Source organism: Podarcis vaucheri (assembly GCF_965113315.1).
Source record: "Podarcis vaucheri genome assembly, chromosome: 4".
Classification (NCBI taxonomy): domain Eukaryota; kingdom Metazoa; phylum Chordata; class Lepidosauria; order Squamata; family Lacertidae; genus Podarcis; species Podarcis vaucheri.
In genome coordinates this window covers 85,956,227-85,969,543 of record NC_138762.1, presented here as the reverse complement: position 1 = coordinate 85,969,543, position 13,317 = coordinate 85,956,227, and the positions used below count along the sequence as shown (strand labels likewise).

Sequence of the window (13,317 nt, the reverse complement as noted above, 5' to 3'; positions counted from 1 at the left end):
TCCACTTTCTCATGACACAAGTCATGTGTGACAAACTACAGTAGAATCAGTCAGAAAGTCATTCTGCTCTCACAGCCACACATATTATGCATGCATATTATTTAAGATCTAAATATTAGCCGTACACATTTATATGTCTCTAGGCTCTGTTAGCTATAATGGGGCTTAATCACATGGTCTACATAAAGGCCCCAGGTGGTAAAAAAAATACTAAGGTTGGAACCCTATATTCACTCACCTGGGAGTAAGCCCCATTGAAATAAATGGGACTTGATTTTGAATAGACATGCATAGGATTGCACCATAAGGCATGCTATTTAAAAACCAAATAAGTCCTTTTCATTTCCAAAGGTCTAATTTTAGAACTGTTATTCCACCAGACTGATGACACTGCTATTATTCAAAAGTATTGCAAATACCGCCCCTGCTCTTTGAGAACCAAATTCCCTTCGTATCTCTCTTGTGACCTGAGATGCCCATATGCATGAATTCATTGTCAACTCTGCCTGAATAACAGAATCCAGTCAAAGAGTTGTCTTGGCATTGCATAAATTTTATGGATCAATCACAAAATTAACCTCCTTTGGAAAAAATGGAATTTGCTTGGAGGGGATTGATTATAAAGTGGGTGGGTGTGCACATAAACCTATGTGTAAATGTTTATGTGTGTAAACACACACACACACACACACACACACACACACAAAACGGATACATTAGTTTCAAAGCAAAACATTTCAGCTGCTGTTATACGAAGAGAAATCTTGTAAGTGCTATTTGATGCTTGGCCAATTGCAGCAGGAATTAGAGGGTGTACCCCTGGGCACAGGACCAATTGACCAACCGTGGTGCTGGGCCCCGCCTCTACACTAGTATGTCTACTGAGATAACCTTTCACATGGAATCACAGCCTGTTAGAGGGTCCTGAGGAATGTTCTAAGAGTCACAGTTCATGTGGGGTGGCTTACGGGCAAAATATATTGAACCTTGTGGTTGATCTGAGAATGTAACTTCTTAGAACAGTCTCTCACATCCCAGTGTCCTCCAGATAATTGGACTATACTCCCATTACCCAACCACTGGGCCATGCTGGCTGAGGCTGATGGCAGTTGTAGTCCAAGGCATATGGGGGGCACTAGATTGGGGAAGTACAAGTGGACAGACTTCAGACTTCTCAGATCTGCTTTACATTTACCATAACCCTAAGATCTACCAATGAGACCCAGGTACAAAGGACATAAAGTTAGCCCATGGATTTGTTTTCAGTATCAGAACTGAACTGAGCAGACAGCCTTTTCACACAAAAGTCCACTCCCAGTTAGCTTTCCTTATTCCAGCAAGTCTAATTTGGGTGTTGTTGCTATTGTTAAGCATTTGAGAGTCAACTCCCTCTTGCCAATCGGATGCAAATCACCCAGAAATCTAAGAGGAGAATCCTGATCTATATCTGCCACCCTTGTCTTATCACTGTTGTGGTGGTAATGATGATTAAACTGTTTTTTTTAATAGGGATGATTGTCCACTATTAGTGATCTTCACACTGAGTTACCTTTGATTAACCTCTGAGGAAACCCAGGGTCCCCTGAAACACAGTTTGACGAAACCCCCTGAAACATTTTGAATCTATCATGTTCTAACAGTGGCCAACCAGATGTCTATGAGAAGCCTGAAGCCTTGAGCACACCAACATTCTTTCCACTTCTAATTTCCAGCAACTGGCAATCAGAGGCATCTTCCATAATTTTTCCTAATCTTTTAATCCTAGTTAGTGATCATCCCTACGTCTCATGGGGGTAAATTCCATACCTCAACTATGTACTGTGTGAAGAAGAACTTTATTTTATGTTTTCTGCATCTTTCAACACTCATTCTGTTGAATGGCCCCAGCTTCTAGCATCATGGGAGAATGAGCAGGGGCTGGGGTGGCGGGGAATCTTCTTATCTACGTTCTTCATGCCATGCCCCATCTTAGCCAGCTCTATCATTTATTTTTCTAAATTAAAAAGCCTCAGATTTTGCGACCTTCCCTCACAGATACTTCCCTGATACTTTTGGTTACATTTCTTTAAAAAGCTCTACAATATCCTTTTTGAGGTGATATGACCAGAATTGTACAGATTATTCCAAGTGTGGTATTTAGGATTAGAGTCCTTAGGCAATCTAGTAAATAGTTCAGAGGGATTTTTGTATAAATTTGGTAAAAATGCAAAATAATAATAATAAAAAATGGGTGAGCTCTCTTTATAAAATAAAAAGCGTTTCTAGCAAAATAAAACTTTGCAGCAAACAGCAGGAAGCTGGGAAAATAAAATTGCAATGGATGAAATATATAGTATATGCTACGGAAAGCAATTATTGAGGAACACATGCTTCATTACATGACATTTTTACAGCAAGCCCACTTTGCATCACTAAAATTATACATGAATACAAAATAGAAAATTGCATATAATGAAGGACACTAACTTAGCATCAAAGACAAACTGACACGAAAAGGTAGATGTACAATTTACATGGATAATTACAGGCTTGTAAATAACCACTTGCCTAGTTGCTGGTGGTGAGTAAGTACTGCCTCTAGGAGACTAGGTAGGAAAAGGTTACAAAAATTACTTCTTTCCTTTTTTTAAGGGCACTACTGACTCATGTAAGTATGTGTGGGCAACTGGGTCATTTTAAAAATTGCAACAGAGGATGCATGCATGTGATAATGTGTTATTTGCCACACTGCCAAACAAAATGATTGGGGCATATTGTACCAAATAGATTGGGGGGGGGCTCTGATTTCCTGGCTGCTGCTGGTGCAGCAAATTATCAGCTGTATCCAAGTAACAGCCATCTTTTCCTCACATGTAGCAGTCTGTGTGAAACCTACAGTGTGCATGTATGGTTTGACAGATCAGTGCCAAAGTATTTTACTCAGTACATAAAATCCATTGGGAGTGCAGTCAGTGATTCCTTTGCCACATTTTTACTGGATCACTGCACTATGGATATAATGCAAATCAGATTTATCCTGCCTTCATGCCCCTACCAGCAAAAATTAAAATAAAAAGCTCACATTACAAGCTTCAAGCCACAGGTATCTTAATTTTATTCGGCAAAAGAATTCTCTTTTCAGTACTCCTAACCAATGAATCAACCAATTATCACTTGCTCGGTTTGAGAAAGGAGCAAAAGTGCCGCCACCCCCCACAAAACCTATCGAAACATTCTTAGTTCAATTGATAACTTGTTTAATATAGTAATAGAATTAGGGCACAATTCTGTACTTGAGATCTGCTGCTCTAAGACCTTGGGGAAGCCCAGCTATGCTGGCATAACTGGGTGAGGAGGATGCTTATACCAAATCCTACATTGCTTCAACTCACATTCACATCTCTGTCAATGACTAAACTTTGCATCAAACTAGTATAAGGAATTTCCATCTCACTGGTGTCAATGGGCGGGCAAAATTACAATCGCTTTCCCCATTATCTGCCCTGCCCTTGTCACCATGACAGAACATAGGAAATGCTGTAACTCAATACCCACTCATAACACAACCAGTAATACAAACTACACATAAACCACACATCAAATGATAGGTAGTGAGGCACAGGGCTGTATCGATGATGTTACACAGACTTTGAGCTCCCAACAGGGAACCCCGTTGAAAGGAAATAACAGGAAAAGGACACTTTGCATAAAAAGAGATCAGTTCGCAAAAGATTTATGTCCTAAGCACCACCAGACGTTTCTGCACATTGTGAACACTTCCTACCCCTAGAACCCTGGAAGCTACCTGCTTCAAGGATCCAGGCAGCACCAGCCAACAGCAATCTCTACTCCCGTATAACAGCTGGGAATGCAAGGATAGAATACCCTACACAGATAAACAAGAGAAGTGTGAAACACGTGCTGTAACGGGGAGCTGCTCCAAGCGTATTCCTTGTCTATGCATGCAAATGCTGAGCCTTATCTGAACTGTATTGCTCTAACGATGCAATATGGTGTCCACCTACACAGGCGAGCTGCTATAAGCAGGTAAGCTCTCTGTTGGCAATCTCTTACCTCCTCACACAAACACTTACTGTTTCAAAGACTATGCACTCCAGCTGCTATCTATTGTTTGCTGTCCTCTCTCTATCTCTCTCTTTCTGTCTCTTCTTGTTCTCCACAAGCAGCTCTTCCACAAGCACAGCACCAATCTCACAGCTCTCACAACACCGGCCAGTCCCACCTCATGACCTGCAGCAGTAACAAGGATGCTCTCAGCTGTTCCTCTGTGGGCTTCTTTGCTCCAGGCAGGCTGCCACACCCTTGCAAGGTTAACTGCAGACAATTGTACCACGGATGATGCTCCCAGTACAGAGCTAGTACCTGACAGATCACCAAGCCTGCTACCCTTCTGTCTGTCAAACTACTGACCAAGATACAGAAGCCTTGAGATGAGTGTTTGGCAACCCTATAGATATTTCTTTTTCCTTCAGAATCTCATACATTCTGAGTAAGAACTTTGATTGTTTCACAAATGTAGTTTCTTTGTTTCTATGGATGGGCAGATAGGTACTCCTTTGCTCCTCTCTAGTTTAATCTTGTCTCAGCTGGCCTCAGGATAGGATGGTAGGGAGAAGAGTAGCCTCTCCCCTCTCTGCTTACTATGGTTCTCTTGACTATGAGGGGGCCAGGCATCTCAGAGTGCACAGATAGGATAAATGCTGCTGCCAGGTTATATGAGGCAGTCAGTTTGCGGGGGGGGGGGGTGAGGAGGGAGGCAATTAGTCTTGCTCTGATATTACCTGGCAGAACCCAACCTATCATGTAAAACAGCAGACAGTAGCAGATGGTGTCATGGGGCTTTGCCACTTGCCTGGTTTACCTGCTGCTGCATGCTGGGACAGAGAGGGGGGAGCAGGGCAGCAGCAGGGTGGGCATGGTACAAATGGAGCCAATGCAGTTTTCTTGCCAGAACATTCGCACCATGCTGACCTCATTGCCACCACATGCCTATCCATCCCAGTATAAAGCAGACTCAGCCAGAGGGAGGTCAGGTAAGTGGCACACCATTTGCTACTGATAGCAGGAGGGCGTCTTGATCACATGGATTGCCAGTCGGAAGGGTGTGTTAAAAGGGCTGGCTGCAGCACTCCTGATGATTGGCTTATGTGCGCCTCCCGTTTCCTAACATGGTATGTACGGGGACTTCCAATGTATCAAACACGAACTGTTCCACCAGACCAGGAATCTTCCTGCAGTCCTCATGCTCCTGAGACTGGGGTTGGGGTTGGGGTGAGTGAGCCACTGTAGGCTGCTTTTGCCACCAGTGTGTGTCTAGGGCAGTGTTTCCCAACCGGTGTTCCGCGGCACACTAGTGTGCCGCGAGACGTTGCCTGGTGTGCCGTGGGAGGGAGGCGGTCGGCGAGAGGCGGGGCGGCGGCGGCGGCGAGGAGAGGCCGCCCAGCACGGGGCTCTCGCCGTCTGCCTGCCTGGCTGCCTGCGCGGCGCTGACGTCACGGGGCTGTAACATGCCCCTCATAGGCACACGCGGGGCGGCAAGCGAGCTCCCTCCCACATCCCATCGCCGCTTGCTTCGGCCGGCCTACTGGGGTGTCGCAGGCGGAAGGCCTGCGCATGCACGAGGTTTTCGCGCCTTCGGAATTGCCTTCACGCCTTCCTCCTCCCGGGTCCTTGAGAGCGCGGGAAGCGGCAGCGCGAGACTGGCGTTGAGCCTGGTAGGTATTGCGCTTGCCAAGGCAGTAATTTGGGAAATGAAAACTTGCAAAGCAAGCAACCAGTTCAATCTGAAGTACGTGTATGCTTAATATCCTGTATCTGAAACCTGTTCTGCCCCCTCCCCCACACTTGGTGCCATTTTCATCTACACATGCAGCAGAGTAAGTTGACCCAGAATAGTACCAATTCAGATGGCAGATGGGAGAATGACAGTGCTGAATGCTTTCCCATGTAGAACAGTCCCTGCAAATAAAAACCTAGCATATTTGGAAGAGGGATGCTAGCCTAACCATTACCTTCTATGCTGTTACTATTTTTTAATTTTTTTTTACATAAGTAAAAAGTGACCTTTCCCCATCTGGCATGGTGGTGTGCCTCAAGATTTTTTTCATGAAACAAGTGTGCCTTTGCCCAAAAAAGGTTGGGAAACACTGGTCTAGGGCTGCCCCCTTTGCCCCTCTCAACCCTGCCCTTCGGTTATTTGGCCATGGAGCCATTCCCTCCCTTGATGGTCTTGAACCCGTGTCTCAGGAGAACTCTCTCTCTCTGTGTATAGACACTCTGCCCAGGGAGCTATATTGATGCCGTATTGTGTCTTTTCTATATTTCCCCCATGTGCTGTGTTCCTAAAATACTGCTTGTAGGTGGCATGAGTGAATTTGAACTCCTGCCCATAGGGATGCCTTGGGACTTGAAGTACTGGGGTTGTTGCTAGCTGTGCCAATGGGGCTACTGGAGTGGGAGCACTTATGTGCCACCTTGCACGATGTGTGTATGTTGATGCAAGGTGGATGCTGGGAGCACATCCCCTTCATTCAAAGGGGGCCTTCATGTGTGGGTGGCATGTCAGTATCATTGCTGGCACAGTCCCTGGTGAATATATAGTGAATTCTGTATTTGCTGTGTTGTCTATAAAGTTCTGTGGCACTTTCACCAGTGTAACAGTGCAGCAGAGCTCTGGATTGTTCAGCCCACCCCACCACTTGCCATGCTACAGAAATTACATTTTCCATCGTTATGTATTAAACTACAATACAGATTTGCAAAGCGAGTGTACAAATTCCCACATGTAAATTAACCAACAAATGTATGGGTGGGTGTAAACTTGTTTGAAAGTAATTATTTCACACCCCAATCATAAGCATGTTTACTTGGAAGTAAGGGAGGGCAAATCTGTCAATTTTTGTTTCCTGCAGTTCCTCATCACCCACGCCCACCCCCTATTTTATAGTTCTCTACATTTCCAGATAGTTTGCAATTTTTTAAAAAATCTTCATGCAACTTAAACAGCAAAATTATCTCAATATACACATTTCTGCAAAGCAATTTCTTCTAATGCTTTCTCCTTTTTTGTGTGCTATTTTCACTAATATACGCATTTGTATGCACACCATATACTAGTCTATGCATTTCTGTACACATCACTTGTCTGGAGAACTAGATTGCAAAATTTGGGGAAGTGTGAATTTTGAACTATCATTATGTTTCCGTTTGTATATTGTTTCAGAATGTGTGAATTAGGTAAGTTCACCTTTAAATGCAAACTGAATGCAATCTCTCCCCCATCCCTACTTCAAAGTAAACCAGATTGGTAATAATAGGATTATAACTTACAAAATACATGTGTTTACAATTGCAAAGCAAGTATCAGTAAACACACAAAAGGTTGAAGCAGAGCTTTACAGTGATAAAGTTTCATGCACAAATAATAATTCTCATTTGATTAAAAGATGCGATAAAACAATAAAATGGCAAGCAACTCCTTCCCAGAACACACACCATACGTGAAATATTCCAGTTGCTATCAGCGAAATGTACTGCACACAAAATTTGGACAGTCAAGCATTTCAACCTAATACCATCAAAGCAGGTTTTAGGAACATCCCTAGATACAATATGAAAAAGCTCAGTATGTGCACCGTTAACATCAGTACAAAAATTACGACTGATTCTAATTCCATACGGTTTTCCCCCTTCATCTATAACTTTCTGGAATCAACTAGAAGGCAAATACTAAATCAACACCTGATCCTAGAAGGCAAATACTAATTTTCCCAGAATCTACAAACATGGAAAACTGGTTCATAATTATTATTTAGCAACCTAATACAATCATAGGAAACCATAGCATTTTTTTCCACACAAGTGACAAGTATTAATCATTAGCCAAATTTAATTAAACAATCTTTTATGCAACCCCACACTACACCTTTCTTAAAAAGAAGTTTAGGGAATCAGTAGGTTGTTGCTGTTTTTAAAGACAGGCAAAACACATGTCACCTGTAAGGGCAACAATGTGGTTTATAAGCAATAATAAATAGTGGGTCTGATGTTCTTCATTTTCCCTAAAACAAGAGAGATGTGATTAACAAATAGTACATTTTCTAGGAGAATATACTAGAAACTCTCCAAGTGCATTCTATAAATATGTTCTATAAACATTTTGAATATGAAACAGAAGGTACAAAAATGGAAATGGTTTAAGTGAATGTAATATTTTCATTATGTTAAGCTAATATGGATTGGATGTGTGCATCTTTCCCACATACTGAAATCATAACATATAACTAAAGGAACATTTCCTAATAGAGAATCAACCTGAATTGTTGCTTCTGCTTTTTTGATCTGCCTTCTTAAAGGAGTCGCCTTAATTTCCAAATGGCTCTTATTTTACACTATTGTTGTTCACGTAACAACCCTTATGATCTAATAATGTTTTAAGCAGATCACTAGCTTTAGTGATTTGCTCATTTTAAATTTAATGCACTTATTATTAAATACAACCCCTCTCCCATGTTTGACCCATAAGTCAAACAAATATGTGTGGATGTCAAGCATGCTTGAGTTGCTAAGGCCATAAATTGGCATCACTGTGTGTAAAACTAAGCACAGGACAACAAATAGAGCCATTAATGTTGCTTCGCTTAGGCTGCTCTTGGGCACACACAGCGACTACCAGCTATAAGCATTGCACTACCTTCACTAAAAAAACACAAGATGAATAGATTGTGGAAATCAGTGTCACTGTTATTTTATTGTCACTAGTTGCTGTTGTCAGGTAATTCACTTGGCTATGCCACTGCTTTCCAAAAAGCAAAAGCCAATTCATCCTTTCAGCATTAATTTAACAGAGTCTAAAACATTCTTATTAAATTTTATCAGTAACGTATGTGTGTTGGCTTAGTTTACATTTCCATAAGTGAAACTTCTTATTAAGTATAAGTTACATCCTAGAGAGCAGTGCATGGCTTTCTTAGCCAGGAAAAGCATTTCAGTACTGAAACACCTTGTGATAGGAAGGACCTCGTTTCCCAGAAGTGCAAACCTTACATGCTAGTGCAAGTAGAAAAGTATAGGTGTTTGTTGTTGTTCTGAGGTCCTCCTAGTTTTAGTTATGGCAGAGATGATGCTAGCTTTGTCACAGAATCTGCAGTTTTCAAAACTCGGGAGTATTACCAGAATACAAAAACTACCTGATCTAAGGGAAAGAGAGAGAGTGCAGGTTTCCCATCACACTGATTTTATGGTCTGTTTGCATTTTGATCAAATCCATTTGAAGCAGGAATATATACGTGTGTGAGTGTGTGTGTGTGTGTGTGTGTGAGAGAGAGAGAGAGAGAGAGAGAGAGAGAGAAACAGCTCCCTGCCATCACCAAGAGGGCACCACACTTTGCATACAGAAAAAAAAAACCAGAAATCTAAATCCATAATTGCATGATGCACCTGGTGTATCAATATAGGTAAGACTCCTCAAATATAGTTCCAATATAGTTAAGACTCTTCCAGTTACTGTTACTTGAACTGCCTTCCCTTGGGAGGCTCACACACCTAGTGATAACCATGGTTAAAAGCAGCCCAAAGAGACAAAATGAAGGAACGGTGGGGAGACCACAGCGCTAGATTGTTCAAAGAAAGGGAAATAAATTCAGCAAAACCAGCGTTAAGGTTCAGAAATGTAGTGTTAAGACAACTGTCCATGGTTTTCCAACCAGTGACAGAACATTCCCAGTGTGTTAAGAAATGTAATGATTAAAAGTCAGCCATGACTGGAGTGAGCCAGCTACAAAGGCTGCAAAAATAGGGTGTAGTGGGAATTGGGGTTCCCCCACATTCAACACTCTGAGGATTCTCCACTTCAGCAACTGTAGATTCTTAAAGTGACAGTGCCCCAGAATGCCTGCCTTGCCTTCTCATGCTATCAGTTTTCTAATACTGAAACAATGGGCTGTATTATAAAATACAGAACACACTACATACTAGTTATTACTTCACTCAAAACACAGTATTTTTATATGGATCTTCATACAATTTATTCACGGAAAATCTTTTTCTCTGTGTGTCTTCATTAAACCTTGCTTTCTTACCAAAAAAAAAAAAATGTCCTCAATGCATTTAGATTATTGACACTGGAAATAATAATTTTTTTTACTTGATTCAATTCACAAATTACAATTATAAAATGCATTTCTCTTTGCTAACATTGTGCTTCAGATTGGAACAATGGGTGATCATTGCAAATATGAATCATCTCTTAGAGCTGCTTCATGCTGGGATTTCTTTGTATTTATAAATTATAAAAATCTACAAAATCTAAATGCAAAGAAACAGGGCACAACAAAGGGAATAATAAAGGTTTAGCAGATTTACTGTTGCATCATGTTATCCTTCCAAGGTTGCCTTCAAACATTAGTATACACAACCCTTTGCTCCACGCAGTGGGTATGAAATATACTTAAATCTGTATAGAGCTCCCAGGTTTCTTATCCTCAGCTTCAGAGGGTGGGATGGGACACAAGTTAGAATCTAGTTAGCAGATACTAAAGAGCAATGTATTTTGTTGTGAATGCACAAGCCACCTAGTTCAGTTGAAATAGTTGGAAGAACACTGATTTAGACACTTTGGTATGAATGAAGATAAAGTAGCATAAAATAATCCCACATATTCGGTATCACTCCCTTTATCTGGCATTAACTAATATGAAACAATTATCTCTCCAATTCTATACCAATAATTACCAGTCTAGACTAGAATTACCACTTCAGCCCCGAGCTTTAACTAGAAGGGTGGTTAGGAATCCATTCATTCACTTCTCTTTGGCACCCCTGACTGGGAGTGTGACAAGAATATTTAAACAGCTGTGGGTAAGTCCTTGCCCATTCATTACCTTAACCAAATGCCATGATTTGGTTGCAGACCAAGCACTTTAAATGCCTGTGATCCCACTTCTGTACAATGGGCACAATTACTTATCTCCCAGACTTGTGATGTCATTTTTACCATAGCTTAGCTGCCTCTTAACGCCCTGGAACCATCCAGTTTTGCTCATCAGTCTAGGCGGTTAAATAAGGCACGGGATTTCTTTGCCAGCCCCAAAGCATGCTTATGTACTGAAAGCGAGGGTTCCCGTTCACATTACTAAGAGAGAGGAAGCGAGTTTCTTCAGAACAATGAACCCAGAGACAGCCTCAGTCCCCCTCCTGTAAAATGGGCACAACCCTAAGAAGTGGCAGTTTCCCCCCTTCTTTGCCCTTTACCAGCGTGTTGGGGCCCAAGTTTGGAAACCACAGGCCATTCTTTCCAAGGCACACACAGGCGCATAGGACACTCACACACACACACACACACATGTACACACATACACAAAACACACACACCTTGGCGCCGCAACCTCCTCTTCTTGAGGCCAAAGATGCGGACCTTGGAAAAGATATCCACCAGGTTCCCATTGCAAAGCCCGCGGTTCTTGCTGGGGCTGTTGCGCCTCCTGCTGGCCGAGGGCCGGTCCCAGTGCTGCAAGTCGCGCGCCTGGCGCTTCTGCCGGATCAAGCCGCTGGCGATGGCCGCAGCCATGGCCTCGGTCCGTGGCCGGGCGCTCCGCGTCCGCGAGAGCCCTGCCCAAAGGCAGCGGAGAAGGGCACGGGGCTTGGCTCAGCCGAGGCGCCGACCCATCTCCGGAAGGCCAAACTGGAAAGAAAGGCGCGGCGAGGAAAAGTCCTCCGGTCACCACATGGAGTCGCCTGGCTTCAGGCCGAGCGGGAACAGCAACAAGCAGCGCCCGCGGCGGATGCCGGGTCTTCGGCCCCGGCTTATTCTGCCCGCTGGTCCATGGCTGCTGCTGTCGCCGCCGCCGCTCCGGCCGCCGGCGCCGTGTCCTCCTCGTCGTCGGGGCTGCCTCCGAGTGCCTGAGAAAGCAGCATCTGGAGAGCGCCCGCTTCGGCTCCGGAGAGAGAGCGCGAGCCTTAATCGCGGCGCTTCAGTCCCACCCTAGCCGCCACCCCGCCACACACTCGCTCGCTCACACGCGCACACACACGCGCTCACCCTCCTCTTCTCCCTTCCCGAGACGACTGAGGGAGGGGATTTGTCCTTGGGGTGGGGAGCGGGGGGAAAGGAGGGAGGGGTAAGTCGCACCACACAAAAACCCAGCAGCGAGGAGAATGCTAATCAAAGGGAAGCAGGCGAGGGAAAGAGAGAGAGGTGGGCTCAAAAAGCCTCGCCGCGATTGAAGGGAGGAAATTGCTTGTCGCCGAGAGAAGCCCACGCTGCCGCCCCTCGGCTTCCAGTCAGGCTTTTGTGACTGCCGGGAGCTTGTCTGTGTATGTGTGAGAGTGTGCGTTGCGCGGGCGCGCGCGTAGGGCAGAGCGCGCGCGCGTGGTTCATCTCTGTGTGTGTGTGTGTGAGAGAGAGAGAGAGAGAGGGGGGGGGTGGGGAGAGGTTATGGGCTTGACTGAGGGAAATTATGCGCGGGGAAGTGTGAGACGGCGCGCGCACGGATGTGAGAAAGAGAGACGGAGAAGTTGTAATTTGGCGTCTCTCTCCCTCGCTCCCAGAAAGTCTCAGCTCTCTGAGTGAAAGTGCCGCCGGAGCCAGGAAAGCGACAGACTGCTTCCCCTCGCGTTCCCGCCACAACAGTCTTGCCTGCCCTGCTGCCCCACCCCGAATGAGCCGGCGCCCCGCGAGACCCCCGAGTTAACCGGGGTTAGAATTACGAATGAACGGCCAGCACCGTAACGCATTAAAGATTCGCGCGTGTGGTGCGAGAGCAGAGAGGCTCTTCCCTACGTAACCACGACAGGCTGGCGTCGCGCGCGGGTCTCTTTGTTGTCCCCGCCGAGGCGGCTCTCTCTGAGGGACGTTTGTGGCTGCTTTGCCTACGGCGGGGCTGACGGGGTTACTCTGGCGGAAGGACGCGACGGGGATGCGCGCCGCCTTAGGGCTGGCGGCGGGGGCGCGAGGGTCACAAGTCGGCGGCGCCCAAACCCAGCCTTTCCGCCTCAGCAGCGGCGGCGCCCTATTCTCTCGGGACTCGGAACCGGACACGCTGCTGCTTGAGGGGAAGACTAATTCCCAGGCAGGGGAGGGTGAGCTGGGAAGGGAAAGAGAGAGAGACAGGCGCGCTTTCTGCTCCAGAGCATCAGCGCCTGCTGTGGCTTCTCGGACGCAGCCAGCTGACCACAAAGGCAGCCTTGGCTCGCGATCTCTCTCGGGCTTGTCTTGTTTCCAGGAGGAAAACAGGGAAGGGAGATCGCCCAGGCGTCCCAGACATCGTGGCATTCAAAGGAAAGGCGAAGCGGTTCCTCTTAAGATCATCTTTCAAAACA

General features: G+C 45.1%; 1 protein-coding gene across 2 annotated transcripts in view; it reads right to left on the bottom strand.

Moving 5' to 3' along the window:
* Window positions 1-13,317, bottom strand: part of FGF14 (fibroblast growth factor 14) — a 315,754-nt gene that overhangs the window by 97,246 nt on the left and 205,191 nt on the right. The window contains exon 1 of one of the 2 annotated variants that reach the window (XM_082218865.1): window positions 11,371-12,339. The exons of the other annotated variant lie outside the window; for it this stretch is intronic. Within the exon in view, the coding sequence (XP_082074991.1) occupies window positions 11,371-11,566 (196 nt within the window). The 5' untranslated portion in view covers window positions 11,567-12,339. Of the gene's footprint in view, window positions 1-11,370; window positions 12,340-13,317 lie in introns of those variants that run through there. 2 annotated transcript variants of the gene reach the window in all.